The sequence below is a fragment of the Tiliqua scincoides genome, chromosome 3, assembly GCF_035046505.1.
Source record: "Tiliqua scincoides isolate rTilSci1 chromosome 3, rTilSci1.hap2, whole genome shotgun sequence".
Lineage (NCBI taxonomy): Eukaryota > Metazoa > Chordata > Lepidosauria > Squamata > Scincidae > Tiliqua > Tiliqua scincoides.
The window spans coordinates 134,532,847-134,550,665 of record NC_089823.1 but is presented as its reverse complement, the minus strand read 5'-3'; the positions used below and the strand labels follow the sequence as shown (position 1 = coordinate 134,550,665).

General features: G+C 39.7%; 1 protein-coding gene across 2 annotated transcripts in view; it reads right to left on the bottom strand.

Annotated features, from left to right (window-relative positions):
- The window catches only part of ADK (adenosine kinase), a 259,891-nt gene that overhangs the window by 148,193 nt on the left and 93,879 nt on the right, over positions 1-17,819 (bottom strand). For both annotated transcript variants that reach the window (XM_066620531.1, XM_066620532.1), the window contains exon 4: positions 17,176-17,254. In XM_066620531.1, the coding sequence (XP_066476628.1) occupies positions 17,176-17,254 (79 nt within the window). The remainder of the gene's footprint in view (positions 1-17,175; positions 17,255-17,819) is intronic.

Genomic DNA, 17,819 nt, shown 5'->3' with positions numbered 1-17,819 from the left:
ACTATGCTGGAAAGAGTACCCCCTATTAAATATAAAAGAAGATACTGCTGCCTCCTTGCAGAGCAACAGGATCCCTTTAATGGAGAATTCATCCACTTCATTATATTCTAAGCCCCATTTCCTCTCTCTGTGAGGAGGCAGCATTTATTTCCCTCTTGTATAGACCCCCACCCAGCCATCTGCGGGTCCCATATATGTGGTTTCACTTACCTACAGTTCTCAAATTCCCCTGCTACACTCATGACTCATCTCTTTGTTTGCAAGTAGAAACTTTTGGGAAAAGGAAGCAGAGAGAAGAATGCTAGACTCACAGCTGCTAGAAGAGACTAATGGAGTACTGACAGACTATTCGCTATCACTAGAGGTGTTTGTTTCCAGTGAGTAAGATAGGATGACAGCCCAAGTCTTACTGAACAATGGGTTTACTTTTGAGTAAAACTGTTGCAGCCAACCCAACACTCAAAAAAGAGACAAAGAGAGATCACTGTTTTATTGTAAGAGAATAGAAATAAAAGTATTGTATACAAAAACAGCCTTTCCTTCTACAAAAAAAATTAAATAAATAATAAATATTGCTATGCCCCAACCACCAATACGTTCGTAGCTTAGAGTGGTGAATGTACGTAGCAAAGGAGTACTTAGTCCATCCGAAGACATGAGAGAAAGGGCAACTTCCAGGAAAGGAGTTCATGGACTCTCTACTTTTTCACCCCAGTCTCTGAAGCTAAGGATGGGGAGAGAAGGTGGAGATAGAAAGGAGAGGTGGCAGAGAGGAACAAATAAAGAATTCAAAAGTGCAGTTATAGCTAACTGAGTTCCTGAAGAGCTTTGGAGTGCCTTGTGTGGATGCAGAGGTTCTAGATATCCAGCTTACCACAACTCACACGTGACAAGAAAGAGCAACAACTAGATGGTCAAAATCCCCCAATATTTAAGAGGAGCGGGGACCTTTCTGCAGGTCCAGGGGATAGCTGCCTTAATCTAATTACCAGTTTGAACAAATTCTGGAGACATCCATATGGGCATGCCAAAGTGGGTCTAGATGGATGAACAGGTGTTTGGACGCGTGCCTATAAGAACCCTCCTGGCATACAATGTGAAGGAATACGTTTCCACAGGGGGAAAACCAGGTTGTACCTCTCTATCTGCAGATTTGGGATCCACAATTTTCACTAACCTGCTAAACTAAAACTTACTAGTTTTAACTAGTTCCAAATCCACAGATTTGACCTGTCCTAACTGGCCTGACTTATCTTAGATACTCGCCTATAAGTTTTTCTCACAGATAAGTTGAGGGCAGGGTCTGAGTCAAAAATCATGGAATTTTCTATGACCCCTGGATAAGTTGGGGGTGGTTTAAATTTAGTGGGGTGTCTGACTATAGTTTTGTCTGATTTTATCAGCGTCCAAATCAAATAACCTACCTAAGAACTGTACAGTCTCGAATTTATTAATAATACAGTAAAAGATCATAAGATATATTTTCATTCATTAACTTCTTAAATTCTGGCCTTCACAACCTTTTCGTAAACACTATCAGAGTAAGTGCATTGTAAACAACATACCAGTAGCACCATTAATCAAATCCTTCTTTAAGGTGCCTGCTGTGTTAAGCCAGAGGCTCTACATATAACGTACAACTTATAGTACATAAGTGTGCAATTCAATTCACAGCAGACAGACAAGCAACGACTGTGACCAAGTGCAGTTGCACATAGTTGCAACCCTATTTACTCAGAAGTAGACCCATTGCTTTCCATGGGTGTTATTGTCAAGTAATGGTGCACTGAATTGTAGCCTGGGATTTCGTTTCAAATGGAAACGAGGATTTACATCCTGGTGTTTGAAAAAACAGACCTCTGCCAAGCATTTACAAATGCCTTGACTCTTACTGAGGGCCAGAAAGGGAACACAAGGCCCCCACAATGGCCCAGATTTGATGAACATGGAGCTCCAGAAAGCAGCCCCCCCACAGTAAAAAGGATAAAAACAGAGTCCTGAGAAGTTGGTAAACTTTTTTTTAGTCTCTTAATGCTAGTAGGGTCCTGGTACAGTATCATTTTAAAAAGTGGCTCCCAGTGCTAAAAGGTTTTTCAACCACTGTTCTAATCTGTTTTTTCTTTTCTTTTATTGTGGAACATTTGGGCTGACTTACAAGGGCAGCAGAGGTAGGTACAAATGTTTTAGAATAAATTGTAATATAAATAATATTTTGCAACTTTTATTCAGTCTAATACCAGCTTGCTAGAGCAAAATTTTCACACTATCAGTACAAAGCTGTATTTAATCTGCATCAAAAATTATTGTAAGAAAGCGCAATGGACACACTAAACCTTAAAGTTAAACAAAATGTGTTTAAGCATTTTATCAGTAAACACTGCCAAGCTTTAGAATTATTATTGTTGTCCTAGTAGTTAACACAGAAACACCACATTATGTAATTTTTTTGCTAACTACTCTACTAATATGTTAATGATATCATTACATGATTCCACAAGTACAACAACATGTAATTTCATTTATTTATTCTCCACAGACAAAGAGGGAAGGTGCAGATTAAGAGGCTGTCAAGATGATAAAGTGACAGTTAATGCAAATTTATATTTGCAATATAGCATGTAAGGAATGTAAATACTAGTTAAAACAAAGTAGCTTCAGGCACTCAAGGTGTGCTTCAGGCACTGCATGAATGGATGAAAAATGCTAACAAATTAGAATGTCAGAAGCAAAGTAAGTCGAGGTAGAACTGAGGGTTCTATTTAGATTGCATCAGAAAGAGAACCAGACAGGAAATCAAGACAAACACATAGACAAGCCGGGTACTATGCCACCTCAAACTATTACTGGAATTACTGCCTGAGTAGGCACAAGAAATGATCCTACATAATATAAACTTTATTGAACAATGAACTATTAGGAAAACAAAAGGATTGTTAGTCAAGCTCATATTTGCTAGCAAGCCTATTGAGCAGCAATTTTCAACCAATGTGCTGAGACATATTGGTGTGCCGTGGATGGACCACAGGTGTGCCACAAGCATTTGGGGGGGGGGTCATTTATTAGTAGAATCATTGGGAGATATGAGTCACCTGCCAGCAACATGATGGATCTTGTCAATTGTCAAAAAACCGATGACAATTTTATGGATCATATACATTGGTCATTTATGCTATAAGGAAGATGGTTTTGAATTTTTCTTTCAATATCTAGTATACATGGGCCCCATCTGCCCTAATACAGTATGTGCCATTCAATATATTCCATTCAATATATACAGTATGTGCCATTCAATATATTCCATTCTAAATACTTTAGCGACAGATTCCTGTTTAAGCATTTTAAACAAACAGACAAATAGATTTTGCGACAAACAGATTCCTTGGTTATGCCATTTCATGAGTACAACATGATCTTGGTTTTCCTTCCAATTACCTTCTGACAACAAAATCAAATTTCTAAATGTTCCTAATAGATTTTGTGCAGACTTCATTCCCTCCCCAACCCCCCCCCCCCCACTTCCTCAAATGAAAAAGAAAAAAAAACTTATGGAGGGTGCTTATATTTTACATTTCTAAAAAATTTCTTTATACAGAAAATGCAATGGAAATGCACAAAATCCTTCAAGGAATTAGGGTGTGGTGTCAACAGTGGCCTCTTGCTCTGGCAGGCAAGCATCGGGTTAACACCAGAGCCTTAGAATACAAAGAGTCAGGGCCCACAGACTGGGAGTCACAACACCACAGTTTGAGAAGCCCTGGATTAATGGACTGGCTGATGGACTACTGGACCTGCTGACTGACCAAAGGACTAAATGACTAACAGACAGATGGGATGGAGGGTTGCCGGAACAAAGACTGCTCAAGACTGGTGTGTGGCTGCCACTCCCAAGACCTGCTGAGAACCAAGGTGTTGCTGTAGTGGCTGGAAAAGCTGCTGGCAGGAGAAGGGAGGAAGAAGGACCTCTGCAGGTTGAACAGGCAAGCTACCCTGGTGGTGGAGTCCAGCAGTGCTGCTGTGCAGAACTAGGGTCATAGGAACACAGGGGAGCTAATTACCTTAAAGTGGGCATAGGTTCTCCAAGTGAAGCTTGGACTGAGAATTTGGCAAAACAAAAGAAGAGTTTATAATGGAGATTTCACTAATTTTCCGGCTGTGACAAATGAAGTAAAAATTATATTTATAGTTTAGATATAAGTTTGTAAGATTCTTATTAATATTTTAGATTTTACATTTTATATTTTGTATTTTAATCTATGTTTTTATTGAAATGTGATTTGAATGTGTCATATAATAAACAAACGAACAAATAAATAAATTCAGAATAACTATAAGAAGCAGAATTTTAAAGACTCTGCTTCACCAGTACAAAAATGTTGATTCCATTGAAATCCCAAAGACATAAAACAAAATGTATTCTGGAAAAAGTCTTTTTGCTATTCACTATCACCATTAACTTTTACGCTACTGGAGCACATATGTACTTCAGGAGAATGGAAAATGAAATTTAAAAAAACAACTATTAGACCTGCTTTTGTGAAGGAAAAAAAATTAATTCCTTGAAGATACCCATTTTTTAAAATGTTGCCACTCTGTAGGCATGCAACAGCACAAGGTGAATTTTAAAGATTTTTTTTAATTGGAAAAAGACCCAGCTCCCCTAGAAGAAAAATATTCTTTTATTGGTTTTATGTTGCCTTTCTGAAATGTACAAGTTCTTGAAAAAATAAACCATAAGCACTACAGATTCCAACATTATCAGTGGCTTTGCGGTAAGAATTTTCAGTAATATGACACCTCAAAATCTGGGGAGAAATTTTAGCAAAGAATTCCGTCAGCATCTCTACAAATTCTCCAGCTATGTATCATATTTGTATACATGCAATTACATTGCGCCTGACATTGCCCCATGCATAGAGTTCCTTCATAACCAAACTCTTAACATATTCTTCATGGCATTTGTCCAGGGATTTCCCCACCAAGATCTCTATTTGCTCAGTTGGGTCTGGGGCCTTCTCCTTAAACATATTTCCCCTTCCATGAAGAATAGCTGTGTTCATACTATGTATAGCTGATCTGAAGAAATTAGGAAAGGTCCAAGAAGATGCAAGCACTGTTAACAAGCAAAGTCAAGGTAGCTATAAAAAGGCAAGGATTCTTTTATAAGAAACCTTGCCCAAGTGAGAACTCAACTTGGGGCACAAACTCTGGCAGAACAAATGAAAGTTGACAATAAGTGGGGGGAAAACCCACGAACACTGCTAAAATTATTTAAAACAATGCAAATGTCTTTGTACACATCCGAAGCAACAAAACTAGCCACGGTGAAAGAAAATGAACTATTAGGATCACAAAGAGTGAAAGGATTATCGAAGGAAAGGACTATGAAAAACCAATACTTCTGTCTTCACTACAAAGGATGGACATATACTTGTGCCCAAACCTTTTTGGGGTGCATATGAAACGATAATGAAAACAGAGATGCTAAGAGATGATGCCCAAAGGCTTACTGACACATTAATACCTCTTGGACATATGTAATCTGGACCCAGTGGCTTGTTAATGTTTAAAGTCAAATGATTATTTTGAACTTTATCTGGTGTAACCTTTTGCTCCATTAAATTAAAACTGTGGAAGAAACGGACATGGAATGCACTAAACTGCAACTGAAAATCAAGCGAATTTAAACAAAAATCTGACCAATGAGATCTCTGGTGGTTCATGCTATAACATTTTTTTTTTGGGGGGGGGGGGGAGAAGCCAAATAAACTTTGTTCCATGTTTTCCACATGTATACCTCAATGGGAATTATTGCAAAAGCATTTGTATACATAAAGAGACTGTGCTAAAATGAAGTTATGTTGCTCAAAAAGAGTATATCATCAACACACCTAAATCTGATTGCTACCTTCTTTAATATATCTTTACTGTAAATTGCATAAGTGGTAGGCTGACCGACTGCAACATTTAGAAACATGGAGATCAGCACATCAATAAAATTTCCTCTTGATAGCAGACATTCGGCGTTATAAACAGTTCTATGGCAAGAGACAGGTTTTTCTTGTATCCAAGACAAAGAAAATATTTTGTCTTCCAAAATACACTTGTTAACATTCCTGTTCTGAAGCAACAGCCTTATTTTTTAGAAAGCGAACTGTGACACATGTAGAAAAACACGGTTCTAGTCATTGCTGTGATTAAATATGACCTGCAATAACTTCAGCTTTTGAATGTTTTCCTTTCCTAAAAGCCAAAAGTAGCAATCTTTAATCCAAGAAATGTATCCAATTTCCTTTTTAATCTATTATCCATTGCAACAATGTTTGGGATTTGAAAAAGCGATAGTAGTAATAAAAGCTTTGTAGAAACAGAAACATCAGTATGATTACCTTAATCTTTTTCTGAAACAAGTTAAAAAACATTAAACGGCTCTTTCTACGCTGCATATTTTAGGCAGATATCCCATATGGAAGCTATTAATTTCTTAAATATTTTAAGCCATTCAAAGTCAGAAAGATCATATGACCTATAAAAGTTATTTAAGTTACAGAAATAAAAAACATTGAAAATGGAAAATTCTCAGTTTAAACTTTTGAGGAGGGACAAAACCAAATATAGCATAAAACTCAGTAAAATTATTTATGTCCTGCCCTTTGTTATCCATAAAAAAAGCTCAAAAGTGGCTGCCAAAGCAGTCTGAGCACCAGTGCAGACACAGGGAACACTGGTCTTGACTCTGTCCAAAATGTCAGCAGAGAAGGGGAAGATCTAACCTCCACTGGAAAGGTATTCCAAAGACTGCGGACCAAAAAAGAAAAGATCCTGTCATGTGCCACTGCCAAATGGATTTCTAATGGAGACAGAACCCACAAGATGTTCTTACTAATTGGGCAGATACACATGGGGAGAAGTAGCCCTTCAAGTATTTAGATTCTAAAGCAGGGGTGTCACACTCTTTTCTTATTGTGGGTTGAATATCTTCCATGGTGCCATCATCTCCTTAATGACATGATTAAGCAGAAAGTGAAGTCATTAAGGAGATGATGGCCAGAATAATCACTTTGTTCTCACACAGAAACTCATTAGCTGTAAATGATAGAAGAGAAAATGTGCAAATCTATATCATATTTTCAAGATACGGGAGAGGTCAATTAGTACATGGGCTGCTCTTCCAGCAGCACTGCTTCTCCCACAGAGTCACTTTGCAGCTTAGCAGCATCACTTTGCAGCCGAGCACTTGCAGCTCAGAGGGCTTTCTGAAGACCACTGAGAAGTGGTCTGCAAAGTGATGCCTTGGCAGAAGCAGCAATGCTGAAGGGGTGGCCCACATTATAACTGGGCTCTCCCTGCACCTTGGCAGTTTCTCACCTCACCTCTCTTGAGCTGCCCCTTACACCATAGTGTTCCTTGCCTTCTGAGGCCTTTTTCCATCTTTCCTTTCCTGAGTCACGGCAGAAGCAGTACTGCTGGAAGAGATGTGCTAGGAGAGCCCAATTTTTATGGGGGCTGGATAAAGAGCTTGCAGAGGCCACAACCAGCCCATGGGCCTTATGTTTGACACCCCTGTCCTAAACCATTAAGGACTTTATACGTCATCACCAGCATTCTGAAAAGTGTCTTAAAAAGCTAGGAAGCTAGAACAGATTATACCATGGGACATGTCATAGTCACAAAGCCTGTCCCTGGTTAATAGGTGTACACTTGCATTCTGTAAAAATTGCAGTTTCCAGACAGCCTTCCCTGGTAGTCCCACATTCAACATGTTACAGTAGTCCAATTTTGATATCACCTATGCATGAGTTTGAATCAACTAAAGACGGGCATCTAGGCTCAAAACTGAGTTCTAGACCCCGAAAGCGGAAACTTGGTCCAAAAGAGGGAGTGCTGCCCCATCTAGAACAAGTTTATCAAATTCCTAATTTCCAAACCAAATGTATTTGGTGTTCTGTCCAGATCAGGAGAGATAGAGCTGGGTATCATCTGGATATCGGTGACACCCAACTCAGGGCCTAGGAGAGGGTGGTAAAGGGGGTAATTTGTACCCGGGCCCAGGGTCAGAAAGGGGGCCCAGGAGCCAAAGGAGGGGGCCCAGAAAGTTCCGGGGATCTGACATTTTCCAGTCTCACCTGAACTCGCTGCTGGTGCATGATGTTGGGACACAACCACATGCGTGCAGTGTCCTAGTGCTGCAAGCCATACACATCAGGCCCAGAAAAGCATCCATGACCCTCCTTAACACAGTATCAGATCTGGGAGGAAACTGGTCTGCCTCAGTAGCTCTTTGGCTTGTGGCTCCCATAACCATGAAGGAGTAAATAGAAGCTCAGGGACCCAACTGCGGGGCTACAGCTGCTGCTGAAGTTCATTTTGGTCCATTCTTATGTGAGCCTAAATACGATGCTGCTAATTTTCTGCAATGGATTTTATATATTTCAAAGATTTTAGAGAGACTTAGGAGTGTGTTTTGTTCTCCATATTACTTTATCTAGCTACCAATGCTGCATGGTCAGGTAGACTTGGGCTCTGCATCAAGAAGCCTAGTAGACCTGGGCTCCAAAGACTATTTGTTAGCACCCTCCCCCTATTCCCCTCTGTCCTGCCTGCCCCCACTGCCCCTCCCCCTTTGGGAAGGGGCCCAAAAGAAACTTTGTACCCACCAATAAAATTCCTCTCATGGGCCCTGACTCAACCCCAACCTCACTGCATGACCCCTCGTAGATGTTTCATGTACAATGTTAAAAAGCATGAGGAATAGAATGAACCTGCTTCTGCTTGATTTTGGTTCCTAGTCTGAAATGTCTTTAATTATTCCACTCACCCAAAAACAAAAAAAACCTCACTAAGAATTAACAAAAAGTAACCACTTGCACTACCACTGTGGAAACAGATGCACAATATAAAAAAGAGCAAATCAAATTTCACATTGTGTTACTAGAAACACAAGGCAGCATTACCGACATAATTTATAAAGTAACAATGTAATGCTGGTTCACAACTTCACTGCATTATACTATTTTAGATTTTTGTTCCAGCCATTCATAGGAAATGAGAGTTGTAAAATGTTTTGATTACTTCCCAGAGGCACAACCAATGAGGCTAACATAGGAAAGAAACATGGCAAAGAGTTGCTGTGATTTAGGTATATAAATCCTTCTATGATTCCAATGAAAAATAGTCATTATAGCGTTACTTAGGTATTTTTCCACTGTAACATTATGCCAGCCAGATGCACAAAGGAACATTTGCCAATAATTACTCATCAATGACAATTTATAAAGTAAAGCTCTACCAGATATGTGTATTAATTCTGTGCTGCTCTCAGCTGTAGCTAATGACTTGGCATTGTTCCATGTCAATTTCAAATTGAGGAAACACATGGATTAAGAGAACTTCCAATGCTTACCACAAAATGCCTGCAAGACAAAAATCTAATGGAGTAGTAAGGAGAAATACTTTTATTCTGACCTTAGTTCCTCCTCATACATACCCAGACACATTTTCCCTCAGAGCAACAAAATCAATATATATTGTCAGTTCAAGATCTACTAATTGTTAATCCCAAAGCCTACATACAAATCATATTAATATTTTACCCAGTATATCAATATGCAAAACACAGAGATAAAACTGGCAGTGAAAACAATAGCCACATATCATACCTTAAACAGAAGCTTCTTGTATAGATTACTATTTCAGTGTTCATTCCTTACAAAATTACTATACTGCTGTTTCCAACTACTTTCTACTTTTCTACAATTTCTTCACTATCAGCATCTCAACCACCGCAGGCACTCACCATAAGTCGATCTCACACACGGAATTTTCTATGACCCACAGATAAGTCGGGGGGGGGGGGTTTAAACCTAGGGGGTGCCTGTCTATAATTTTCTCTTAGTTTCCCCAAGGCCAGATCCTGAAAAATACTCTACCAGTAATTGTTACCCAAGAACTGTACAGTCTCTAATTTATTAAAAAATAAGAAACATTTTTATTCTTTAAATTTTTAAATTCTGATCTCCACAATAAGGACTAAGTGTGGCAAGCACAACGACACATAGTTGCAATCTGATTTACTCAGAAGTAGACCCATTGCTTTCCATGGGTTAAGTAATGGTGCACTGAACTGTAACCTGGGACTTTGTTTCATATGGAAATGAGGATGACAAACTGGTGTTTTAGAAACCACACCCCTAAACTTGGGGGTGCATGAAATTCTTTGAAAAGTACTTGTCAGGAATGTTCTGAAGCAGTAGCAAAAAGGAAAAAAAATTGGAAGGGAGATGAAGGGGCCTTATGGGAGTCGTGAGGAGTAAGTGCTGCACTTCCATAGCTGCAGCCCTCATACAGATTACAATTCCCATAACTGCCTGCACTTCTTCCTTTTGGAGAAGAAGCCAAAAGAGCTGCCTCTGAATACCATAATCACTAGTAAAATTTCTCCTTTTTCTTCCACCCCCACATCCTGCTTCTCAGCCCAGTTCCACCCCCCACTTCACCAGACAGCTGCTGAGCGTCCCAGAAGCTCCTCAGAAGCTCCTAGAAGCTTCCGCTTTATTTACTGTATTGACCTGGGTGTAAGTTGACCTAGGTTTTCAGGCTCAATTTTTGACTTATAGGCAAGTTATATAGTACGTCTTCATAGAATTAATTTCCCTCTACCTTAAAGCTTACTAAGTTGCCAACTGAAGTTGTGGTAGGCACCTAACACTTAACACAGTTTACAAAGATTATTGTCCCTGCATTGTTGTTCCTGCATATAATTCCCTCTTTTTTTTCTAGCCTTACTTCAAGTTACATTTTGCCCATGTAATTTCACTATCAGAATTTTGGACAGACCACTAGTTGCCTGCCACTTATGAAGTATGAACTATTTTTAGGCCTTTCTGCAATGTTATTAACAGGCACTTGAAATTTGCAACTCTTGAAATACCTCCCCAAAGGAATATGGGTGTACTGCTCAAAGGACACACTTCTTTTTGTTGAAAAGCAGTATAGAAATACTTGTAATAATACTTATAATCACACTTGTCTCAATGTATCTAATTGCAGCCTTGACTGTTTTGCTAAGAAGGCCCATGGGAATGACTAGGATGTGTAAATTAAAAAAAAAAAAAAAACAACTTTGTATTTCCACTTACTAAGGAAGTTTTCAAAAAAATTATACAATACAGACTCTTATGACTATTACTTCCAACTCCCTCTTAGAATCCCTCCCTCTACAATGTCTTTGCTACTGACAGCTAGTGAGGAGAGTGTTTATCTACAGTACAATGAAACACAGTAATTGTTCTGCATGATAAATATAATAATGCTTTTGACCTGATGTTGACATTTTCAATGTCATTATCAGGGAATACACCACACATACACATGTAAATGAAGATACAAACACTCAGCTTGCAGACCGTACTGCAAACTTGCAATTTATCTTCAAGGGAACTAAAATTTTGTTATTGAAGAAACCTAAATTCTCCTGGACCACAGCCACATTCTAAAACAACTTTCAAACAGAACGGAAATGCCAAACCATTGGACATATCCTAATACGTGAAGAGTAGTTCAATTAAACCAACATACTCATCATCACACACAGGGCTAGTCCAAGGTGTCCCTCAAACATGGGATGGCAAGTTGCCATGAACATCATGGCTTCCCCTGAACATCCCACCACCTTTTAATACCATCTGATCCTCTGCCACTAAACTATCTCTACTTTTTCAGTTCCCTAAATGCTTTGTTTTGAGATGAGAACTGACCAAAAGGAGCAATCTAAAGCATTTCCTAAGGCAGATACTCTAGGCCACCATCCAATTATACCCACTTCTTTTTCTTCTCCCTAGCCTCTTTCTTTCTGAAATGGGGAACAGCAGAACAATAAGGATGTAGAGGAGTAGCAGTGACCAAGCTAGGTCAGGGGATACAGGTGGGCAGGTAGCTGGTCCAGACAGCGAATACAATAAGCAAGTATTGGGGCCAGCTAACCATGGCAACAAGCAAGTGGCCCAGACATCCAAAGTGATGAACTCATGGGAGGCTGAAAGGAGGCAGGAATACAACATGGGGCACCCCTGTCAATCTGCTGCCTGAGGCAACTATTTCACTCGATCTCAACAATGCAGCCAGTCCCAATTACACAAAACTACTATTCCAAGACAAGAAACAACAAATATTACAATGTCATTTACATTCCCAGAAGCAGGGTCCATCAAACACCCATAATACCATTTTGTGATATTTTGGATCCACATGTGCCAAGGTGATCAAAACAACTGGCAAAAGGTGGATACAAGTTTCCACTTCTTTCTTCTCATAATTCCTTGTCTACCACCAAAGGAAGAGGAGGCTCCCTGCAGTCAGACTCCAGTACCTTACCTCCTGAGTTACCAGCATCTTGATTCCACTGCAATCTTGGCAGACCAGACTCTAAGATCCATTTGTTAGCTGACTTGTCAATCCCTATCTGATTAGACCTTCTAAAATCTGAAACTTGGGAATCTGCTCCTCAGTTTCAACAACTTGTCTTTGGCTCTGCCTAAGTTTCTGCTTCTTTTCTATTGCTGTACAGACCTCAGCTACAAGCATGTAACTGTTTCTGGTCTCTGAATCCTCAATTGTAGCCACAAATCTTGACCTGTATTTGGATTTGCTTACTCACTTGCCTCTGGCCCTTCTGAAACTTGTTGGCTGCTCTGGAACTTGAGTCTTCCCTATTTTAGACTACACAACTGCTTCTGACTCATCTAGACTGCCAGGCAGGTCCCAGAACTTGATGGCCTGAGTACTAATCCTGGCTGAAGCCTGGTAAATTCTTCAATATTCTTCTTGGGCTCCATAGCTACTATAATGTAAACATAGAGCACAATGTAGAATGGGAGTTCATAACATTTTGGTACCAAAATACCACCACCCTCCTAATTGTACAGCTGCTGAAGAACACAGGAGAAAGAAGTCAGACAGATAGTATCACATTAGGAAGAAGTCATAAATGCCAGACCTTCAGGCCGCAGTGCAGTCTGCTTTCTTATCATAACAAGATGTACGAATTTTGCCCAAAGAGAATTGAAGTATTCTAAAGCCTGTCTTGGGGATAAAGTCTCAGGACAGTGACAGGCACAGTTAATACATATGGCAGAACACTCTCTTTGGATAGGGATTTCATTTTGCTATACATCCTAACTTTTACCAGTAATCACAAACTACTGGTAAAAGTTAACATTCTCAAAAATTTGGATGTATAACAAAATGAATTCTTGGGAACACTATCAATTTATTCCCATTTAGTTTTAAAAAACAAAACAACAATGAGAAAATAGAGATAAAACTTCCTTGTCACCAAGGTAATGCTTATTTGACATACAAGGAGGCCACCTGTATCCGCTGTTTCACTTAACTGCGGATCCATACCCATTAGCACAATGTTTCTCAAGCAATTTCAGGTGGGTCCCCATTCATTTCAATATTTTATTTTTAATATATTAGACTTGATGCTACCATGATATGTGACTGCATCTGGAGAAGTGCAAACTACTATGTATATTCTTTTAACAAAGACAGTGAACGGGACTTACTCCTGTGTAAGTGTGGGTAGGATCACAGCCTAGGATTGCAAAAAATTTTCCTGCTTGATGATGTCACTTCTGGTCATGACATCATTTCTGGTGGGCCCTGACAGATTTGCATTCTAAAAAGTGGGTCTCGGTGCCAAAATATGTGAGAACCACTGTATTAGCGCAATTCTTCCTTAAATGAGATTGCTATTAGAAGCTCATAGTTACCTTCAGGCTGCCTGAAAATTTTAAAAATTATACTTAAAAAGTGAAAACATCACCCATAAAAGAATGACACTCCAAGAGCCTAGTTCTAGGCTATTGTCCTAGAACAGGGGTGCCCAAACCCCAGCCCTGGTGCCACCTGCGGCCCTTGAGGCCTCTCAATGTGCCCCTCAGGGAGCCCCCAGTCTCCAATGAGCATCTGGCCCTCCAGAGATTTGTTGGAGCCCACACTGGATGCAGCTGCTCTCAGCGTGAAGGCGACTGACCTCTCATGTGAGCTGTGGGATGAGGGCTCCCTCCACTGCTTGTTGTTTCATGTCTGTGATGCAGTAGCAGCAGCAAATGAAAGGTCAGCCTTGCTTTGTGCAAGGTCTTTTATAGGCCTTGAGCTATTGCAAGACCTTTACTCATTCATATAAGTTCATCTTTAATATATTCATTTATGTAAACTTATGTAAATTAATTCAAATTTAAAATTTAAATTAATTTTTTTGCCCCAGCCCCAGTGTCAGAGAGACAATGTGGTCCTCCTGCCAAAAACTTTGGACACCCCTGTCCTAGAACACAATAATGTACACATAATTCCCGTTAGTAGGTATTTAAAGTAGGCAGCATAAATTTAGTGGGGTGGGGCATCTATACTAGAATTCTGTAAGACTGACTTGTGGGTAAAGGGTGGAAAATCTTCCAGAAAATTTTCTGCTGCTGCTATTTTTCTGCAAAAAAAATTTCAATTTCTAAAGATGTGTTGCTTCATAAAATTAATCTGTATCCTTCTAAATCAATGCAATAGCAGACAAATTGGGCAGTTTCAAAATTGTAATTAACTATCTTCAGGTTACTTTCCCTATGAAGCATGGATGCATAAATAATATAAATGCATAGCCTTTTCAACACACTAAAATTAATTATTTCAGTGCCTTGACTGTTTCTTTAAATTTAAGCATATCAAGGAAGTGCATGCTATTAAGTTGTCGTGTCTTAAAATAATAAGTATTCCAATAAAAATAATTTCCAAATAAGCTCTAAATTTGTTTGAATATATTTATACCACAGTAATTTTTTTCTGATCAAACACTTCAGTTCAACTACTTCGTAGCTATTAAGAAAAAAAACTGACAAGATATTTATACAGCTTTAAAAAGTAACATGGCACTTTTAAAAGTTTTGTTTACTATATGCAAGTAAACAAGCTAAATCAGATCCCAAATGATTTACGGCTCCAGAATTTTTTTGCAGAAAGCCCACATCACTGCCAGTTTGTTAAAATGTGACACATTGCTACACCAGTGCCATGCCTTAAATTAATACACTATTAGTGTTTACTCAAAAGCAAGCTCTCGCATTCAGTAGGGCTTACCTCCACATAAGTGCATATGAAGTTGTAGCATTCATAATCTAAATAAAGGGACCACAGGATTTTTAAGTAACTCTCGCTCTCTCGGAGAGGGGGAAAACAGACCAACAGTACTCACCTTCTGGAATTTAACACCTTTGTGTATCGCCACCCAATACGATTGGCCTGAACACATGCATGCAGCAGCAATCAACCTTGTCTAATACTCTCCAAAACGTCCTCATGAATGTCCTGTCCTGTGCTATACTCCCTCTTTGGCTGTAACATTCAGAAATTACACGCTAGGAGTTCCAACGCAACAACTTCGCTGGCTACTTACGAAAACAATATATAGCTTAGCGCCCAATCCTATAGAACTTTCCAGCACCGATGTAGCTGTGACAGCAGGGTGCATGCTGCATCCCACAGTGGGGATGCAATTATGGAAGCCTCCTCAAGGTAAGGGAATGCTTGTCCCCTTATCATGGATCTGCTTCGCAACTGTATCAGTGCTCAAAAGTTGAATAGGACTGGGCCCTTAGACAGACTGCACATGACCCCATCAGTACTAGAGAGCACAGACTTACCTTTAGTTATCAATAAGGACCTCAAGCTGTAAAATCTCTATATTAGAGGGACAACATGGGAACACATCAAGGCTACTAGGTTACAGAAAGTGCCCAACCAGCATTTACCTAGTTGCCATGGAAATCAATAACTGTGCTGTGCTCCCTGCCTTACAGTTTGGCAATGCTAAATTCTTGCCTCCGAGCCTGCTCTTCCCCAAGTTTTCATACCATTCATCTAAACCAGGGGTCTCCAAACCCCGGTTCGGGGGCCAGATGCAGCCCGCAGCGAGCCTCTATCCAGCCCGCAGCCAGCTACTTGTCTCCTGAAAGCCTCTAGCCCACTTGACTGAACATGATCAGAGCTGTGCTCTGATTGCATCTGGAGGGCGTTCTGAGGGTCGGAGAGGCTGAGTGAATGAGCCCACTCATTCATTTATTCATTCATCTAAGTTACATCTCTAATTTATTTATTTAAATTTTATATTTAAATTTTATTCCTGCCCTCAGCACTGCGCCAGATATTTCAAGCAGCCCGCTGGCCAAAAAGTTTGGAGAGTCCTGATCTAAATAAATGTTTGTGTCTCACACCTGAAATCAATTTTCACATGGGCTTCCGACTTGGTTTAGACCAGATCCTTTTTTTTGCCTCCTCACCGCCTCCTACCTCAAAGCCTTCTGCTCCCAGGAGCTGATCAGCATGTATTATATATTTATGCCCCTCATGTCAAGTCCAAAGATAGCTTTGATTTTAGTGATCAAAACACATCAGCAAGGTAACAATCATAATTACTGTAGGCTGCAAGTACATAATTACTGTCTGAGGCTGCAAGGCTGCAACCCAAAGAAAATTTTTCCTACCTTTAATTCTCCACTAAGCATGCAAAGCAAACATGCCACCTAAATACAACAAGAATGATGACTATTTAGAAATTAGAACAATTTTTCCTACGACAGTGAGATAAACTGCCATTAATGCACCTCCCACCTTGCTAGATCTGTTGCTTACCTCCTCTTCTTGATCCTGTCTGTTATGCGGCAAGACAGAAGCCCTATTTGAGCTACAAATCAAAGTAAATAGGAAATACGAAAGGAAAATAAATGAGAAAAGGGAGGGGGTCAAAACTCTGGCTCACCAGTCATTTCATGGGTGTACAATTCTTCATATTGTTGGCAGAAAACACAAGACTATGGGCGCAATCCCAATCCCTTATGTCAGTGCTTTCCAGCAGTGGCATAGCGGTGCCAATGGGTCACGTGCTGCATCCTGCAGTTGGGTGTCATTCACGGAGGCCTCCTCAAAGTAAGGTAATGTTTGTTCCCTTACCTCAGAGCTGCATTGCCCTTATGTCCATGCTGGAAAGCACGGACTTAAGGGGTTAGGATCGCGCCCTAAGTTGTATTTCTGTGCCACAATGTATGCAACTGTAAGTCAAAATGTGTTTCAACAGCGAACTTCTATAATTAATTTTTTTGTTTTTGTTTTTTAGGAGGAGTGACAAACCTGGGCCACTTTAACGGAATTCTGAGTAGATCCACCAGCATGGTATTCTACTTTGAACTTTTTCACAAGTTCTTCAAATCTGTAAGAAATCACAGGGGGAGGGGGAAGGAGAAAAATGCAGTTACATTTTGTAATTTTTCACACTATCGAACTATGTGAACACAGAGCTTAAAAAGAGATACAGCAATGGTTTAACATGAAATTCCAAAACACTTGCTACTTTCACATGTAGCCAGTTTATAAAAACTATGAAGATTGCAAGTTTGGTACACATTAATTAGAGAGGTGAATTGTCAAAAAAAGCATGAGGTATTATTTTTACTTGTTACCGTTTTATCTGCCCTTTCTCCAAGGAGCTCAAAGTAGCATTCATCCACAGAACAACCCTGTGATGAAGTTTATCTTTTTGTTTCCTATTCTTTTCAGCCAGCAGGCTCGGATTCCCAATGCAACTGACACAAAGCAGGTGTGCAGAAAAGATTGTTCCAAAGTCCAGTTAATAGAACTGAGAACCTCCATCCCAAAAGACTGAATAACTGTACAGGACCAAAGCATATGACGTTGTGTTGCCTCAGATTCACCACAGCACTAGCAGTTGGATTCTTGAATTAGTCTCTTATTAAAAATTCGTTTTAGGCTCCAAT